General features: G+C 41.6%; 1 protein-coding gene across 11 annotated transcripts in view; it reads right to left on the minus strand.

The window, feature by feature from the left end:
* Positions 1 to 3,443: 3,443 nt before the first annotated feature.
* FAT3 (FAT atypical cadherin 3) overlaps positions 3,444 to 20,301 on the minus strand; it is a 340,610-nt gene continuing 323,752 nt past the window's right edge. For 2 of the 11 annotated variants that reach the window (XM_015635094.3, XM_015635054.3), the window contains 5 exons: positions 19,505 to 20,160; positions 16,699 to 16,812; positions 13,249 to 13,308; positions 10,624 to 10,659; positions 3,444 to 10,022 (listed from right to left, as the gene is read on the minus strand). In XM_015635094.3, coding sequence (XP_015490580.1) covers positions 9,400 to 10,022; positions 10,624 to 10,659; positions 13,249 to 13,308; positions 16,699 to 16,812; positions 19,505 to 20,160 — 1,489 coding nt within the window. In that variant the 3' untranslated portion in view covers positions 3,444 to 9,399. Of the gene's footprint in view, positions 10,023 to 10,623; positions 10,660 to 11,051; positions 11,128 to 13,248; positions 13,309 to 16,698; positions 16,813 to 19,504; positions 20,161 to 20,301 lie in introns of all 11 variants that reach the window. The other 9 variants (XM_015635137.3, XM_015635112.3, XM_015635147.3 and 6 more) reach the window with 8 other exon arrangements.

Consider the following 20,301-nt stretch of genomic DNA (forward strand, 5'->3'; position numbering starts at 1 on the left):
GGAACTTGGTCTCCTTGCAACATATCAATTCACAACCAAATTTAATGGCATATTTAAGTTTTCCTAGCAAACAATTCCCAGGACAACTCCTTCCTGTTTTTATTAAGGCATTGGTAATGCCTCAACAGGCGGACTGCAAACACCCCATTCTCAGGAAGACCCCTGAAGTTACTGAAGACAACTGGAGTGACCTAGCAGACTTAACAAAATCAGCACATGACCTTTTATGCGGATTAAGGCTTAAATACTCATGCTGCTTGAATCCTCACACGTTGTTCTGTGCAAATACAATCACCTACTACCATTGTGTTAACACTTAATGCATTTAATTTTCTGTTATTTGAAATAAATGCCTTAAAGTGACTTCAAAAAATTATCTTCATAGCTGTTTTTCTTTTCTTTTTTTGCTTTGTTTTAATATCTATTTGCCATATAAATGACCTTACAAACACTGCCATGTAACTGCTCAGTAGGCTGCAGCAGTCAGCTGCTCTCTCTGCTTGGCCTGATTACAGCAGCATTTTTCCCTGGAGGGCAATCTGTGACATGTCTGAGTAAGCCAAGAACTAGCCAAGTGTGACAGCTGGAATTGGCTTCTGTGCAGCTGGTTCTTTGTACTTTCTGTCTTCACGGGGCAATAGCTTCAGAGCAGCAGTGTCCACTGAGCTCCCTGGATTTACCTTGGCTTTTAAAGTCCATCTCTTGCAGGAGGTGCTGCTGGCTATCCAGTGGCTCCTGAAAGCTCAGGTTATGTGTGGTACAGAAAGTTATTCCAAAGGTGGTGGAAGTTGTAAATCACACCAAAGCAGTGGCAGAATTACAACTCACATGCCTGTGGATAAAGACTCCCTTAACTGGCATTTGAGCATCCCTGGCCATACCTCCCAGATAAACATGGAATCACAGAATCACAGAATGGTTTGGGTTGGAAGGGACCTTAAATATCATCTAGTTCCAGTGCCCTGCCATGGGCAGGGATGCTTTTTACTATCCCAGGTTGCTCCAAGCACCATCCAGCGTGGCCTTGGACACTTGCAGGGATGGGGCAGCCACAGCTGCTCTGGGCAATCTGTGCCAGTGATTCACCACCCTCACAGTAAAAGTTTCCTCTATGGCAGTGGCCAAAGGGACACTGTAGGGTTTCACTGCCAGGGCTGGTCACCCCATTTTTAGGTGTCTGGCTCATTAAATCCTATAAGAAACACTCCTTCACACCAGAGCCAGAGACATGGTTTCAGGTGCTGGAAGATATTTATGTAGTCTCTGGAAGCCTAGACAAGCAAGTTTAAGTGGGGATGTGAGCTAAATATATGCACAGAAAGACCCTTGGTTGGTACCACTGGGGAGAACACACACCTGAAGAAGTTAAATTAGGAGAGGAAGAACTTGACATGCCCCTGCTGTTACAGTTTCCTTGTCTGTTCTCCTATGAAACCACACATTTCCCTCCACAGCCAGGAGTCCTTCCTGCAACAGGCTGACGTGCCTTCTGCAAAATGCTTTCTTCTTTGTGGCTATGACTGCTGGCTGAGAAGAGGTAGGGGGTTTCTAAATTGCTTTCTTTGAACATTAGAGGAAGTCACAGTCATTGCACTGGTGTTTTGTCCCCCGTTGAATGTTAGAATGGGGGTAGGCAGAACAAAATCTGCAAGTAGGAAAGGTTTTACCAGCATGGAAAAGACTGTCTTTGATCTGAAAATGAAGATTCTTAGGAAGTGTTCAAATAGGATGGATTGTCTCCTTCTTAATGTCCACTAGAATGGCTCACCCCTAGAATACTGCAGAAGCCCTCCAAGTTTTTCTGAAGGGCTGGAAATGCCACAGACAGCTATCTAGCTCTGTTTCTCATGTTATTTTGCACTACAGATGTTTCTGTGCCAACAAAGGAAAAGATTCTGTGTGAAAAACTTCAGGTCCATTGGAATGACTAGAGCTGTCATTTTAGTTGTCTTCTCCTTTTCACACTTTCTTATGAGGTGTTCCCCCCTTAATTTTTAGACCACAAAGGCTTCTGGTGTGACTTCATACACCAGCAGCACTGCAGTGTTAACGAGGGGAGGGTTTCCACTGTGACGGACAGGATACGCTGCCTATTTACAAAACCTGTTACCAAAACACACGGAAGGAAGAAATAACTTATTTTTGGTTGATGTTAAGAGGAAAATCAGTGGTGCTGGTTACATTTTGACAGAACTTAGGTGCATTTTTGACCTGTTTGCCATCTCAATTCTCATCTTTTCCATCCTAATAGAAATACTGATGTAATTTTGTATATCTAGCTTTTAACATTAAACCGAAGCAAAAATTTTACATCTTGAATGTTCTCCGCACTATACTCACTTTCTCTTATAATGCTCTGCTTCAGCTCACTATAAGTGAGCCTCACTGAACTGCCAGGCTACTTCTGCTGCCACAAGTATTTCCCTGAGATTGTGTCAAGATCTACTGGTAATGGTAGAAAAGAAAAAAAAAAAGATCCTCTACAAGCAGAAACAGAAATAGAAAATTAAATAGGAAACTGGCTGAAATAAGGCAGTCATCCATGCTAGGAAAAAAAGAAAAGGGTATTCTTGAGGGAAGAGACACTTCTGATGTTGACTTGGTATTTTGCCTTTCCACAGCTTAAATTCTGTTTCAAAATTGCTGAGAAGGGATATTTGTGTGCTGACTGGTCGTGACTGAAACACTGCTCTGAGTCCTTGCTCTAATGGGACACAGACTGCAGGCAGCATCCCTCCTCCCCAGCAGCATGAGGGTGCTCTTGGCTGTGTCATGGCTGGGTATTCAAGGAGCTCAGGAAGGACTTTCTTCCTACACTGAGCTTCTGAAGCCATGGCAGCTTGGGCTGTGGAGCTGAAAAGATGCGAGGAAGGAGGAATAATTGGGGTATTTCTGAATGCAAGCCCCTGGCCAGACTGAGTATCATGCCCAGCACAATGACATCTCCTTCCAGGGTCAGTGCTAACACACATGAACTTGTCCCAGCTGGTCCCACCTGCCAGTGCCATGATGCTGAAGCACAGAGATGCCCATGGCAGGCCCACTGTGGAGTAGGATGCTGCTTTACACACCCACTCCTACCCCCACTAAACAACTAGACAGCTGTACTGTCTCCTGAAATTGTCTCCATTGACAGAGCTCAATGTCTAGATGGCTGCATGATGCAATGATACCTCTTGCATTCTTTGAAGATGTGGATTTAATCAGGAAACTGCCTTAGCTTACACACATCAGCTAAGCTACTCTTGGCAAAAGTGCTCTGCAGTGCAAGTAGAGGCCCCAGTAGAGAAACTAATAATGAAATTAATTTAAAGAGTTCAAAAAAGTAGCATTTTCTGCAACACAGAGAGGGAATGAAATGCTACATTCCTTAAAAACTGGTGTATCTCATCTTGCTCCCTCCTTTGAAAGTAGGAGAAAAATCAAGAAGCAGTCAACACAGCTGGGCTTTTCTTTTTGTTTACTTGGAAAACTTATTTTAACCATCAACTTTAGCAAATTTTGGCAGTTACAAACCTGTACACTTTTTTTTGTTGTTTTGTTTTTATAGCAAAAGAACACAAGACAATACTGCCAACAGCAATTTATGAAGGAACAATTAGTTTTCAGATGAAGAACTATACCCACTCAAAGTGATAAACCTTCCCTTTTGCATAAGGTTGAATTTGTTGTCATTGGAAAAATGACATTTCTTAATACCTACTTGAAATGGAATAAAAATCATATCTCTAGGTTTTTTGTGCAAAACACATTCATTTAAAAAAGTCAATAAAAAAATCTTCTTAAAACCAGAAAGAAGTTAAACAAAAAGAGCTGAACCCAAAGGAAAGTTACAGTACACTTTGAAATGATTAAAAAGTTTTCAGATCTAAAATGTTTTTGTTTTTTCTATTATCTTAGAAGTTTAAACCAACTTTGATGACTCTTTAGAATTATATAAAACAAACAAACAAACAAAAGAAATTAAAGCAACCTGATTGGCATCAAATATCTACAAAAGCCTGGTAATTTGAAACCATTATATACATTATTTTATAAACTTCTTTTTAAACACCAAAACATACATCTTTTACAAACCAGCCTGCTTGAGACAGGTAAAATTTACAAGACAATCTTTTCCAATACAGTGCTTTAAAGAGAACTGCTTTCACTCCTAAACATCTTTGTCATCTCCTGAAAAGCGGCAGTATGGGCTCATTGCATTGCTGATCAATAGTGTTTCAGGTATTCCTATGACAAAAGAATGCTACAGTTCTGAGGGCTCCAATCTCTTTCAATAATACAGTTCAAGTGCACTCTTAACACTGGTAAAGATTACTTATGGCCTTTGTGTAATACGACATATTTGCAATTATTGCTTTTCATTATTACATAAAGAAACGAATTTAATTCCATTTCCTCCCCATCTGCCCATCTCTTGGATGATGCAGCCAATTTACTAACTGAATGGCCCTTCTGATAATGGAGATGTTAAATGTGAAGTTCATGAAATACAGGCTAAAAACTATGGTAAATGGGCAATGGTCTAAATTTCTAAGGCTCATATCACATTTTGGTGTATTGAGAGAAGCAGAGATGCAAACAGGCAAAAAAGCACAGTTTTTATCACATGGTAAATGATGGTAAACCATCAGGGAATGAAGCTCAAGACATAACTCTCTTGTTGGAAACCAATGAAATGCCCATTATTACTGAGTGAATAGCTCCAAACATTACCTAAAAAGCACACATGCATTTTCATACTGGTTCTGAAGAGCTGGCTTCCTCCATTATTAAGGATGCTTCCTTTTCAAATGAAGCTTAGCAGAACTGGTCCAGGGCACCTTCAACTCCCTCTCCCATGACTGCAATTACTATTGACTGTAAGGATATACTTACTACAGCATCCATTTAGCTTTTTCAAGCAGGAGCTCGATGAGGAGTAAAGTGTGTTCTTAGCCATTTGTCCTGTTGAGCCCACATTTTTCTTTATGATGGAATTTATAGGAGACAAGAGCCACAACTTTTATGTCATACTCTCAAAATGTCTCTGCCTGGCTCACAGAGACAACAGGCTGCTGCCTTCCCACTGATCAGCATTTCATGACATGCTTTTATTCACTGTGCCGCAGCAACACTGAGTTTCTGACTAGAGAGGGTACCGATACATCAAGGCTCTCACTATTTCAGACTGCACTAGAGAATCTAGAGAATGGGAGAAGAAATTCCAAAGACCAAAATTTAAGTTCTTTGTGGGACATGTAGAGGTGAAGACCCTGCTTGACAGATGGAGCACATAACCTCCAAGTTGAGGAAGACAGTGGCAGTGAGAGGCCTGTGACTCCTTCCAGCCTTTTACTGGAATTATATGTAAAAGATACCCATGGGATAGTTTGGGATCAAAGATGTCACTGAGCTTAAGGAAAACAGCTTGACTGACAGGAAATCACAGTTCCATAGTGAATCTTGGCATTCCAAAGTCCTCCTGGTTGCCTTCATATGCTGTATCCTGTAGGAGGGTCCTAGAAGAGGGCAACTTTATGGTGGTCTTCTAGTGGGGTTGTCCATTTTCTCCCATGGGAGGGAAGTGATTCTACAGCTCCATGGTGTCACATTTGGCCCTTTATTCCACTTTAAGATACTGGTCAAGAACAGCACTACATCCAGTATCTATAATTTTGTGGGGGGTTTTTGCCCCCCTTTTTTTTTGTTTATAATACAAAGGCAAAGTAATTAACATACTTAAGAATGGTACATAAGCCAAATTTTTCCTTTTGCATAAGGCCACCTAATGTGGTATTGGCAGAATAAATCATGTAGTCACTGTAAGGCTCTTTCCACTGCCAGCATTATTAAAAAGGCCAGCACTGTGCATGACATTCTCAACTTGATCAAAACACAGAGAACATGCACCCTTTTACTTGGACTCATACACCCCTGGCAAAGTTCGTGATTTCTTATATAAATGTGTATTTGCATTTTAACAAGTTGCTTTTTTCCTCTTGCTGCTTCTTTCCAAAAAGCAAAAGCTCTTGATCCTAAGTTATAAGCCAGTGATACTTCAAAGTACTTCATTAAGCCTATGAAATAATCTGCTACAGATGATTCTGGGAGAAAATATTGTGTAGTGGAGCCATCTACAGGGATGTAGTCTGAAATACAGACACAGAGGATAAGAAGAGATGTGCAGGGTAGCTCTTGTAGAACCAGGGACCTGACAGCAGCAGTGATACAAAAATCATCATATGGCAGAAAAACGAAATATATATTGGAAGTGCTAATATGAACAGTAATTCTTACATTATGTTATGAATGTGTTCTTATGTTTCATATTAGAAGATTTTGACATGTTTGTGCAGAGCAGCAATTAAAAAGAGAATAAAATTGCTTGGTTTAACAAGAGATGTTAATACGAAAATTGTACTCCCTAAGAGGTATTTCACCTTTTGAACTGCATTTGGGTTTTATCATCATTATCAAAAAGAGCCTGAACAAAACCAGAAAGGCCACAGAAGTACCAATATTCACAGAGGGGAATCTGAAGATGGATTTGGAGGAGAGGAGATATTGAGGTATAGAAATCATGAATAGGACAGAGAAGGCTGAACGGGTGATCCTTGGCACCTTCCCAACAGTACTTTAATAAGTAGGCGTTCAGTGAAATGAAATGGCAACAACATCAAACAGAAAAAGTACTATACATTGTATTTATGCATATTTTACTATTAAAACTCACTACCAACAATATATTACTGAGGCAACAAGCTTGGTAAGAAACATTGTTTTTTTTGTTTTTTTTTTTGTATGGCGATCACTAGGCTCCCATCGTGCTGCCCCTCATGACACCTTTGATATGTCCCAGTAAAGGTTTGATATCGGTGTCTCAGGCTTATGCAAGAACTTTCACTACAGAAGACAGGTGACAAGTACACCTAATAACTAGCTGGGGGCTTGAACAGAATTAATTGCGTAACGAATGGATAAAAATGTCTCAAACCAAAACTGAGTAGGAGCAAACCTCATGTAAACTGCAGGCCGATGCTAAGAAAGCATCACATTCTCAGAAGTTCATACAAGCTTTAAAAGTGCAGCTAAATTTGCAGAATTGCTTTGCCAACTCTGATGCTCCTAACTCTTGAAGAGACATCAATCTAATTGCATTTCCTTTCCTGTAACACAGACTTCATGAACAATACAAGTTATGCTCTATCCGTGCCTCTAGGCTTGCCAAACCATTTTATGGCCTTCTGGCAAATCCCTCAGTTCCTTGCAATCACAACACAAATTTACGTATTTTTTTCTTCTTAAAAACACTGGAATAATATCAGGGGAAAGGGTTTGAAACGCACCATGAGCACATTCAGAATATATCACTGTTACAGAAGCATGTTTACTTTGAGAAGACCAAGTGACATTCATAAATTCAATGGACAGGACCTATTTGCAGACAAGTGCTTGATAATACCTGTATGTGCAGTACATTCTTTCTAGAAGTTCTCTCATTTTATTCACATACCTGCATAATGAGCTGTTTTATACTGAAGAACTGCCGCACCATCCCAAATAAAACATCCACACTGATCTTTCACAGCTATATGAGCTACTGGAGGGAAGCAGCAACACACTGTACTTACTCCCAAGAATTCTAGAAATCCTGTTTTATTAAAAGTGTTACAAGCTGCAATTATTTAAATTACATTCTACTAGTAATTTCTTTGTGTTGGGGAAAATTTTTGAATAAACCCTTTCTGCATGTCAAGTAATGGCCCACAATTTAATTTTGTGTGAAACTCATGTCAGTCAAGAACATGCCCTGGCACACAACTGCTGAAACTATCCAATTAAGGTGACTGACCAAGGGACAGGACATGGAAAGCAGCACAGGAAACCTGCTAATGATTCTGCTCATTTATCACAATGATTTAGGTATTCAATAGCTTTTCAGAATGACAGAATTACGACATGGAAGAAATGGATGAAAACCCAACAGTAACGTAGGCTTTTGGGCTCACATTCACTGGTAAGGTACACAGATGCTGTAAAATGCAGTGGTAAAAACATTTTCAGAGCACCAAGAAAAAGCTGTGTATATCTGCTTTCATACATTGAGTGAAAATCCCGTATTTCTAGATTGCACTTGACTGCTCTGACCAAATCAATGTGAATTACCATTTACTCCAATCAGGCTGAGGGAAGCATAAAAGCATACAGATGCCATGGTTTTCTTGATTCTACAACAGTATTCTTAAGTCTGCAAACAACCTTTGGATGTACTCAAATCCTACAAAATCATGCATCCAGTGTAAAATCTAGCAATAGATCTTTGGCCACAGACCATTCATGCAGCTCCACCGATTGAGTCAGTCTACAGCAGCTGAGAACTCATCCCGTGAACTCTAGGGATGGACATTTGCCAAAGGATGTTAAACTAGTTATGTGAGGTTACAGCAGCCTTATATGTAACTTAATTGCACCTAATTTTACTGCAGTAACTACAGCATGAGGACTTCTGTTAAAGAGCTGATTGCCCCAGCAAGAAATTTCCAAAAAACGATAAGCTGCGTAGCTGCTGGGTACCCCCCTGGGTTCCCCATGAGATCCATGCTCATGTTGCACACACGTTTAGAGAGGCTGTGCATACGCAGCTGGGGCAAAACCAGGCCACTCCTGAGCCAAACTCTGACATTTTGAGAGGACATCATGGGCAAATCTATGCACATGCATCTGACATAAGGTTTAAAAAATGACAACCAAAGTAAGCCAATTTTGAGTAAATATAAACTGTATGGATGTGTGTTACTCTACACAAAATAGAATGAAATGCTATGTATTAAACAAAAGGACAGATAAATATTTATGGACAAATAATTGGTCACTTGTCTTTGATAGGTCAATTCATAGATTGCTTTTTTTAGCCATCTGACGTGTTGTATGCAGCAGCCCCAGCGATCAATTGCTTTCACTCTTTGCTGACACAAGATTTCATGCAACACTACATCCTTGAATGATCCATACCCATTCCTTAATACTGTGGGGACATCATAACACTGTAACACTTTTAATAACAAAATGCCGAAAAAAACCCCAAAACAACCCAACTTTGTGAGAGAGAAAGAAATTATTAGCTATTTTCCCCCCTGCCTCAAAAGCTGAGTTTTACTCTTGGTAATAAATAGAATGTACACACTCTCCAGATTGTCTGTAACAATTTTGTGATGTATAATACTTAATACAACTGGTCTCTGTGTCTGCACATACAGTATCATTTCTGAACAAGTTAATAATGGGTTATACTGTACTTTTCTTTGCCCAATATATATATAGACACACCTTCAGCAAAATTTCTTCTCAATATTTATACTATTAATTGGACCAAATGACAAAATAAAAAAAGGAGAAGGAAGAAGAAAGGAGCTTCCTTTACACTTGTGTCTGGTGCTGGGTCTCCACAAATGGAATGTGAACATTTTCTAGGCTGAGTTCCTCCACGCTTTCAAAGTCACTCATGGCTACTTCAGAGTCATCAAAGCCGCAGCCGGCTGAGACGTCAGAGGAGGAGGCGTTGAGAGAGTTGTGCAAAGATAAGGGCATCTTACCTGCACTACTAACATTTTCTGTGTTCTGGCTTGGGCCAACAGCAAAAGTACTAAATTCGTTCCCAGTCTGAGATCCTGTGGTGTCCGTCTCATTGGGGAACTGGTGGGGAGGGAGGTATTGGCTCGGGTGGAAGTGCGGCCGTCTCCTGCAGTCAGGACTGAGAGTACTTGCCATTGAGACTGGCTGCGAGGGTGGGAGGGCTTCATACTGGTCTGGGTAATCCTCAGGAAGAGGAGGTGGTAACTGGTCCTGGCTCAAAAACTCCTCTTCGTGAGGGGGAGGGTAGTCGCTGTCGATGTCGTAGCCACCAAGGTAGTAATCTGTTTCCAGCTCCCTGGTACTGCCGTGATGAGCCGAGCCTCCATCTGTCGTCTCAAAATTGGGCACTTCCTCAATGTCTGACAAGCGAGCGCTGGGCATCCAGTCAGAGGTATCCCAATGATACGCTGCAGCAGGGAAGAGAACCACAGTGCTGTGTTAGGATGAGACCACAGAGGATAGGAACGTCCTGCATGCACTCGCCTGAGTCCTCACAGCACATTCAAATCACAGCATGCGCCACAGGCCACGGACACGGGTCAGCCATGCTCTGACCAGAGGGGTAGAGGAGGAGAATAAACTGCATTACGATGCTAATGCAAACAAGCAAAGAAACAAAACATGGCCACTCTCAGGCATTTTTCTTTTTGAGATGCTACTGGGTTGTATTAGAAACTATGAGTCCAAGAAATCAAAATGTCTGAATTACTGCTTTGCACAGTTATTAGAAAAAAAATCTTTAAATGCAGTCAGCATGCTTATGGAATCTTATCTCCCCTTCCACCTCCAATGACTTCAAGAAAGAAAGTGTGCAAGCAAAAAATCTGATTGACTGAAGACTGAATTTTGAAACAAAAAAGGTGGCCGACCATTTTCATGCATCTTTTGAACCCAACAAAATTCAAACGAAAGAGTACGTGTGAAGCAGTTCAAGAAAAAAACCAAACAGATCAAGTCAGAGCTCTGCCCACCCCGGCCCACAGGCAGAAGGTGTCCCAGAAAAATCACCTCTGTTGTAGTTCTGTCCTTGATCCATAACAGACACTGTCAGATACAAAGTGAAAAGCAAAAACTGGTAACTCGGAGCTTGTCAGCAGCATTGTATCACATGTGAAAATACAAAACTCTGCATGCATATTTCTAAAGTAGAGCTGCCATGGTGTCATTTTAGTAGGATTTTTAATTATTCTTTATTTTAACATACAAGATAAGCTTGCCTGTCAAATACAGACAAATACATAAATGTTTATGTTGTGTATTATATTCCTTTTCTATCATATCTTAATTATTTTACCCTCACTGAACAGATACAGAATTACATTAGAGCTGTAATTCTTAATACAAAAAAGGACTATCCACCATCGACATGGCTTATAATTGCAAAGTACATTTTTTCTCTCACTTGTTCACTTTGAAACAGAAAAATAAGAATCTACCATTCTCAGGGCCGGTTCAAACAAATCTGGGCCCACCTGGGCTCAGATACCATGGTGATGGGCACGGTATAAGAACCTGAATAGAATAGAATACAAAGCCATTTAATGGGGCTATCAGCTACAATGCTCCAGAACCCCACACCCACCTCCCACCTGCACTGCCATGCTAGCTGGTGGGGAGGGAGGCATTCCAGTATGGAGAGGGTGCAGGGGTGGGGGAGAGAGCAAGGAAAGAGGTTTTATGTGAGACAAGAGCAGGGAATAAGCTGCAGCGTTTTCTAGATGGATATGCTCTTGTTCAGCCACATGTTACTGGGCTTCATGCAAGAAGTCATCGGGCAAAGTCTCTGGATGACATTGCTGGAGGAGGTCTGGAAGGAGAAACAGACCTTTATGGTTACAGCTCATAACCTCTGTGGCTCAGACAGAGGTGAGGGCAGAGAAGACTTCTCCAGCCCTTCACCTGCTAAGACCACACTTGCCCTTGCTCATCAGCACATGGTGCATGTGGTGATGCTGATTTCTTCCTTAGCTCAATAGCCAGGCAGGAGTTCTCCACCTACTCTGCCATGTCCTGGAGCGACGAGGGCTGGGGCTACTACAGGTTTAGCAGCAGTGTCTGAACCGGCCCTAACCTCTCTTCTGCACCTCTCTCTTCTTTTGTACAGTGGATTTTGCTGTATTAGGTCAGTGCACTGCACCTGAGATGTGTCAGGGCTCTCTGAGTTGTGTGGATCAGGATCCAGGAGAACCTCACTAATTTGCTGACTTGCACAACCCTGGGCAGGTCCCCAGGTCAGGAGCCCCATCCTCCCATGATACTGTGGCAGTGATTCTGCCCAGAGCTCCAGTGTGGCTAGCTATTCACCACTTCCACCAGCTCTGCTGCAGAGCAGGCAAGAATCCTAAGTTTCATACAAGGAATGGGGAAGTGGGCAAAGCATTTTCAGTGACAGTTAAAACTGCTGGCAGACTGGCTTTTTTCTGACCTGTAAAGGATGTTAATGAGCCAGTGTGTTTTCTTGAGTTTTCTTCTTCTTGAGGAAGGCAAGGTCATTTGCAGTGCCTGTGGCTTCTTTTCAAGGTTATTTTTTATTTTTATTTTTGAATGGTACTTTCTTTTGAATTAATCTTGGCTAATTAAACTTTTTTTTTCTGATAGTGAGAAGAATGGCACTCTTACACTTCAGGAAATCAATAAATGTACTATGAACAAATACTCAAGTGGCATCACTAGCTAGGATAGAAGTGTTTTACACTTCCTGTAGAAGTGTTTTACAAAATTACCGTGACACTGCTCAGGAAAAAAATCAGTAGTTTCACAAAAATAATTTACTTTATCATCTTTATGTATTATGCAGACTAGGTTGTAGCTGAAATATGCAAAATCTGTCTTAGATTTGCAACGGACAGATGAAGCTTTTGACTTGCGGATAACCTGAGTTGATGCTGAGTTGACATTTGCCCAAGGGTAGGAAAAACGTTATAAAATAAATAAAAGTAATGTTTATCTATGATAACAAGACATTTCCTCAGTGCTTTATGGAAAAAAAAGAAAATAGTGATATCCCCGCATTACAGGTTCACTTATAACATGATATGCCTGAGGTTACCCAGGAGGTCAGTGGAAGAGGTGAGTGTTGGGTCCTTGGAGCACACTGCCATGCTCTGTTGAATGGGCACCCCAATGCCATGGGAGAGCCACGACATCCGTGGAGCTGTGCCCACACACTGCTGTTTGGCAGGGTTTCCTGGGAGAAACCAGCCACTGTGCTCCTCTCTGTGTGATACCACTGGAGTTCATAACCCAGCTCTGCTGCAGCTTGGGATACTTTACACACTTCCTGTGTCATCTTCTGTTTCCCAGTCTCTGCAGCCAGGATAATCTCAACGATATGGCTCCATTATCAGTCTATTATTTTCACTGAAGGCAATGAGAATAAACAAGCAGAAACATTGACTTGAACAGAAGAGGGTGAAGGCTTGACACCTTTTCTACCACCTCCAGTTACCCACAGATATTCTGTGGTACATTCCTCTGGCATTTTCATGTTTGCTGGTGAACATGCTGATCTGCAAAACCCAATCCCTGCCACAGGATTGCTGGTCAGTGTAGATTAGTGAGGTTCTGCTGGAATGTTTCACAATGAAAATAGGAAGCATTGTTGTATAACAAGAAAGAAAAAAATTTAAATACCTTCATTTTCTATAGTGTCAACTACATTGTTGACAAGCTGTATGACAGTCACTATGGAAGCTTGCAGGGGAAGGAAAGCAGAAAATAAAGGGAGGGGAAGGACAGCTTCAGGTTAGTATTTAAAACACACATCGAATGTTACCACAATAAATTCTCTCAAAAGACAGAACTGACATTGGAAAAAAAAAAAAAAAAAGGCTGCTGACCAATGCATGATTTATGCAGTGGGTTGCAGGACATTTCATTTCAGATAATCCCATATATCTTCAGAGTGGTGATAAATTCCAAACCAGCATTTCCAGAAAGGCATATGGGATGATGGGTATCACCTCATAAATTCAAGCAGACTGGTCAGCTGATTCAATTAACCACAGCAGAATCATGTCTACCTGACACTAATTTCTAATTCATTCTTGCTTAGAGGTCTCTGGAGATGGTGCCATGTGCTCCAAGGATCATTATCTTTTAGACCATCACACCATCAGAAACGGTGTTAAGCTCAATCTATTTCCTAAGAGGAATGTTTTACGTATTTACAGACTATGCCACGCCATGTAACACCTCAGGGAGGTTAAGGAGCACAGATATAATAATTAGGAGGACAAATCCATGTAGCTGTGGTTCAAATTTTTACCCAGGTTTAACAGAATAGTTTCACAAATGCTTTGTTCATTCCCTGCAGGTGTTCCAACAAAACATCCTTTTCCCTTGAAATAATTAATATAGACTATGCATCTGTTTAATGTGGAGGCCTATAATGTATGGTCCTCTAGATGATTTCCATTTTGCACCACCTAATGCCCCTGCCTCTGAGAACATGAAATAAACCCCATCAAAACTGAAGGGAAAGCTCTGGATGAGTGGGCACTGGATCCCTCCCTTTGTCTTTAGTTATGAGAAAACCAGTTGCTTGGAGCAGGCTGAGAAGGGGACCAGAAATGTGGGGCAAAATAAACTTTTTTGTTTCACACAGCAGAGGCACAAGAAATGTGTTAACAGTGCAGACATACGTTGAATATTTTCACATCTTTGCTAAATTTTGGGCATTGCATCAGGTATGTCATCCAATTTCCCCTGTTGTAGTGAGTACTTAGCAAAAAGAGCCTTGATAGAATCAAAGGACCTCTATGCTGTGTCTGTCATCAGCATATTTATGCCATCAACAGCAGTGGTAATTATACAAAGGAGACTTGTACTGGCTAATGCCTAATAAATATTATAGAAAAATAAGGGACTCCATGCAATTAGTGCTGCATGGCTGGGAAAAAAGATGGAGGGCAGCTATAAACTATTAGAGGAAAAAAAACCTGAGAGTGAAAAACAGGTCAAAAACTGTGGGCCAGCACAGTTTTCTTTGCAACTAAAGGCTGGCTCTGGTGGGAGCTGTGCAGAGCAAGTTCTCAGAAAGGAGGGAACCCCACCCCACACAGCTCAGTGCAAGCCAATGCTCAAATACAGCATTGCTCAGATTTTGGCTTATAAAAATTACTGCAAACTACCCACAGAAAGACTAGGGAAGCTGAGCAATTTAAATGCAGGAGAAATAAGGCGAGACAAAAAAAAGTAGCTCCAAAATCTCATCCCATGTGAGTTTTCGTAAGACAAGCCCTTGACACAGCAAGAGAAGGCTCCAAGAGCCCTGGAGAGGGTGAGTAGAGGCTGCCTTCACCTTCAATGGGATTCATCCCAGTGCTCCACTGCTGCAAGATAGGTTTCCCCAGTCAGAAGCTGCTACCCAGTTTCACAGGTCAGTGTCAGCACAGGCATTTGTACATCTCTGTGACACAAGCCTGTCCCCTCTGCCAGCCTGAGAACCCAGCAGCATTGCTCCTGGCTTTGGAGGAAGGGGTTTGGAGAAGGTGTCATTGTCCTGTCTCATCAAAGAGCGTGAATGCTTAACTGCATTTGTTGTGGTTTCACTGACAACCTTCTAACCTTTGCAGGTATGTGAAGTACAAAGAATTAAAATGACAGGAAGAGCAAGGATTTATGACTTCAGGAGGCATATCCATTAGCCCTGGAGTACAGGCATGTGACTTATGTGCTTACTTATGCCTAGCTTTGCCCTTTAGGCTCTTTCACTGCAAACCTTCCCTGCTGCTTCAAGCAAATCAGAGCATGTGGTCTTGCATCGATCTCTGTAAATGACTCAGATGATTTAAGCTTCTTCCCTCGTTCTCCCTGAAGATATAGATTTGTTTGAACCCTGAAGTAGAAATGTTATCTCTAAAGGCCATATTTTAAATGCAGCTTCCACAAAAAATGAGTAGGCACAGAAGGTCCAATTCAACTTCTGTGGGTACTGTGTCACTGATTTCAGTGGGGAGAGGATCAGGAGTTTGAAATGTCTAATTAGAATTTGGGAGATATAAAAAGTAACAATGTACAGTAAACAATCACATAAATAATTATTCCAAAGATAACTATAATATAAATATATATAATTAAAATAATACTTATCCTAAAAAAAAAGGCTAAAGGGTTTTTTTTGGTGCAGGGGCAGAAAAGCATTGAGAAGCCTGACAAAAACAATTGTAATGCTTTACCCATAGCAGCCCAAAAGGAACTGCAAGTGTACTTTGCTATATGTGCTTTTTCCAGCATTTCAGAGTTCCTTGAGAACAGCTGCATGACATGACTGAGGAACTGAGTCAACAGACAGTTCATTAACTGGTGGCTGAGGAAACTACGTATGATTTCTTTGTGCTTGTCTTTTTCTGTGTGTCTGAATCAGGCTTCCCTGACATCCACCATCCCTCCCCAGCAGAAACATCTTGACTTTTCTCCGGCCCACTGCTCAACATACGCGGGCCGCAGGAACAAAGGTCTGCTTTGACTTTGTGGGCCTCTTCATGGGCTGTGTATGGCTCTGCCCATGTCACCACAGAGATAATGACACAGGACATGAGAGGAAGGCACTGAGTATGCACCAAACAAGGATTTAATGGTGCTCTCTTGCTTGCTGCGCTGTGATTGCCAGGGAGAAGCCAAGACGCTGGGGACTGGCTCATCTGCTCATTGTTGTGGCTGAGCACCAGAAGAGTTTTGTTGAGACCATGAATGAGACCTGGCAAATAGCACAGAAATTCCTTATATTTGACTGGTGCAACATGAAACTCATGCTCTTCCAAGAAGGGAAATGACATAGATTCTACAGTTTCACTTGCAACCTATTTGTCAACTTACATCTTGGCAATGTAATTCTGCTGTATCATATCTCTAAGCCACTGTAAAGCTTGGTTCTGATAAAACAGCCCCAAGCATAAAGATTTTTATTTTGTTCCTATAATTTAGTAAATGGAACACAAAGTTTGTGGGTTTGAACCCATGACTTTCTTACTTTTGGCATCATTAAAGGGTTTCAAGATGTCTCATAAATGTTTTAATAATATTAGAAAAAGAAATAAATAGTTTTTCCCCCAGCATAATAAAGATGAAGTCATTTCTTACCATTATCATCTCCGGAATCAGACTGGAAGGAGCTGAGGGACTGTACTTCGGAGTTGCTGCCTTTATTACTTCCTGAAAAACAGGTCACTTCTTCAGCGTCATCAACCCCTTTACCTTCATTGACAGCAAAGACAAAGCAAAATGGTACTCTCTAGGTATGCACATTTATCTATTTATACCATGGACACACTTAAATCCTGCCTTCTATTACTTGAGTCAGGATAAAATTATTTCCTTCACAAAGAGGACATGACCTATTCGTCAAGAAGGCAGTTGGTGAAGATACCTAGACTTTTGAAATGTTTGAAGCCCAAAGAGTCTTTCAAGTGGCTGACAACACTGCAATCAATAAAGAAACATCTGTGTTCAATATTGTCTTTTTAGATGACATTTAGTCTCAAAAGCAATGAAAATGGTGACTTAAGGAATGTGGTATAAACAGCTTTTACAAGAGATTACTGTTACATTTATCTTTATTGTTCATTTTCTAATTTGAGATCTTCATTAAAGGTTCATTCAATGCTCAGTAAAGTTACTGTGCATCTCGTTATTCATATCAGTGGCCCTGGGATCAGATTTTAATAGCTCCATCACTGACATATAATAGATTATGCTTCCATTTACATTGCTTTTCATCAGAGACATTCAGTCTTCATAATTCTACTGTTTAGGAATGTAAGTAACTGCAACCTATGGTATAAATTCTCCTGTAATTAAGCACATATAAATAAACACATTCAACTACACTTTGTATGGGCAACAATCAGGAACACAGAAAGTTATCTTCCATTGTAAGCATTGAGATACCAGAGCCAATCAAAATAAAGCAGCTCAGGTGCTATCAACATGAAAGTACAGCTCTCTACCTGCCAGCTGTACGTATTTCTACCCAGCATGGCACACCTCCACATGGTGAGAGCTGATTTACTCCTGCTGAGGAGCAGGGCATGGAGCTGATGGAGTGAGTGCTGCAGTAACGAAGCTGCACTGCTTCCCACTCTGTGACAGCTGAGATCTGTTTCCCTGGTATGGACTCACTTGTGGTGTGCAGAAATTCATACCAGCACCAAACACGTTGGAGAATAGAGAACAGAATATGTGTGGAGGCTGGCATGCTGATGCTTTCAATCAGCATAACTATATTTAAAGGTTTAAAAGGTCAGACACAACACAATCCTGAAATACAGCCCAAATAAATGGAAGTTAATTAAATTTTTCACTACGTGACCTTAGCCAGTGCTGCCTTGGACGAAAATGTGCCAATCAGGGCACAGGTATAAATCATAGAATCATAAACTCAGTAAGGCTGGAAAAGACCTCCAAGAATATTGAGCCCAACCTTTGACTGAACATCACTGTGCCAACCAAATCATAGCATTAAGCACCAAGTCCAATAATTTCTTGACCACTTCCAGTGGTGGTGACTTTACCACCTCCCTAGGTAGCCCTTTCCAAGGGTTGACCACTCTTTCAGAGCAAAAATTCTTCCTGATGTCCATCCTGAACCTCCCCAGGCATAGCATGATGATGTCCTCTTGAATCTGTTGCCTCTCTCTATTCCTCAGCTCCTACTGCTTTCAACTACAGGACTGGATGGTGCAGGTTTATGTGACAGTTTTGGTTACAGCTGTGTTGCAATCGGGTTGAAGATCATAGAATCATGGAACAGTTTGAGCTGGAAGGGACTTCAAAGATCATTTGGTTCCAATTTCCCTGCCATGGGCAGGGAACCTTTCACTACACCAGGTTGCTCAGACCTCCATCCAATATGGCCTTGAACACTTCCAGGAGTAGGACCCCCACCCCTTCTCTGAGAAACCTGTTTCAGTGCCTCACCACCCTCACAGCAAAGATTTTCTTCCTAATAGCTAATCTAAACCTACCCTTCTTCAGCTTAAGGCCATTCATCACTACAGGCCCTTGTGAAATGTCCCCCTCCAGCCTTCTTGCAAGCCCCCTCCAACAGGTACTGGAAGATGCATTAGGAAAAATTCCTAATTAGAGAAAACATGTTTTAAAAACTCATATATGGTGAAGCAAAAATCTCCCAGTCTATATGACGTGTTCTGACTTGCAAGGATAAACGATGTAGGGCTGTAACTCTGTCCCAGAAAACTGCTTTCTCCTGCCATGACAGAAGATGTTAAGTTTGCTGCATTTCCAGCAACTCATTCAGGAATGGACAGAGCACTGTTTTATCTGGTGAGGAGCCGTCAGAACACAAATAGGTAAGTGTGGGGATTGAAGATTCTATGATGACTCTGATAGTGAATGCAGAGGGGAATGCAATGGCCTGAAAAGGCGATCCCATATATCAAGGAGTACGTGATTTTCTGCTTCACTTCACAGACACAGAAAGTAGGGAATATTAGTTCATCTCTCCCTGATTCAAAACAGGATTGCTTCTTGCAGAACATTTAAATATTTTTAACTCCCTTGGGAAACAAACAGCCTGAACCTAACAGAACTTCTATTTGAGAATTCTGCCCCAAATTGTTTTTTTCCAATAGAAAGATGATTGCATTGTGTCACTTGAAAAATGCTCAGAGCACTTACTCCTATATACTCCCCGAACAAATGAAATAAATGCTTTCAGTCATACTTCATGCATAGAAGTAGAGGTCTTGTATGCCTGGATAATTATAACCTTTCAAAATTAAACCAAATCACTTCTTGGAGAAATGTAACAATTCACACGTATTAGGCTGGAGTATAAGGAGTACCTGTGACACTGTGCCTGCTGCACCCCGAAGGCAACCCTTACCGCTGGCAGAGAAGAACGAGACCGGCACGCGGTGCTACTTACTTTCTGTCCCAGCATCCCACGTGCTCTTCCTGATGGAGTCACAGTCGGAGCGACAGGGAGACACAGCAGGCAAGTTTGGCGCTACACTGCACACCACCACCCCTCTCCTGGCTGTCAGTATTCGAGGGGACTCGGGATGAAACGTTGTCATCTCCTGGTGCTCCACACCAAGCCCATCCACTATCTTGTCCAGGTTATTCCGTGAGTCACTCTGGAAGCACGGGGTATAGGCCATTGGCCTCACGGGCACCTGTGGAGGCCCCACCTCTTGGTAGATATTTCTGCTGTCTCCGCTGTTCCTGATGTTCTTGAATTGGATGCCATTGCTCTTGTTGAGCAGGGCTGCAGTAGCTGGATCCTGTACGAGCGTGATGTTGTTGCGGGAATAGTTCTTCCTGAAAACTTTCTTGCGAAAAATGATGAAAAGAACGATTAACACAAATATGACAAACAGGACCACGGCTATTCCTATCAGCTCCTCCTTGCCAACGTAGGAATGCCCGGCTTGTATATTGGGAACCACCACGGGGCGAAGACCACAGTATTGACCCACATAGCCAGGGGTGCAGTTACACAGAAATGAACCAAAGATGTTGACACAGGAGCCACCATTTTCACATTCTTCTCTTTCACACTCGTTGATGTCTTCCTCACACCTTAAAAGGAGAAAAGGAGAGTCTGGAATCTGGAGAACATCTAAGAAGCAGTCCAGCTTGTGCATGATGCCTTTTCTGGTCAAAGTGGTGCCATTAGTTAACACCCTGTAGTACTTTGCAAATTTATCTTTTTATTATAAT

Source organism: Parus major, chromosome 1 (genome assembly GCF_001522545.3).
Source record: "Parus major isolate Abel chromosome 1, Parus_major1.1, whole genome shotgun sequence".
NCBI classification, from domain to species: domain Eukaryota; kingdom Metazoa; phylum Chordata; class Aves; order Passeriformes; family Paridae; genus Parus; species Parus major.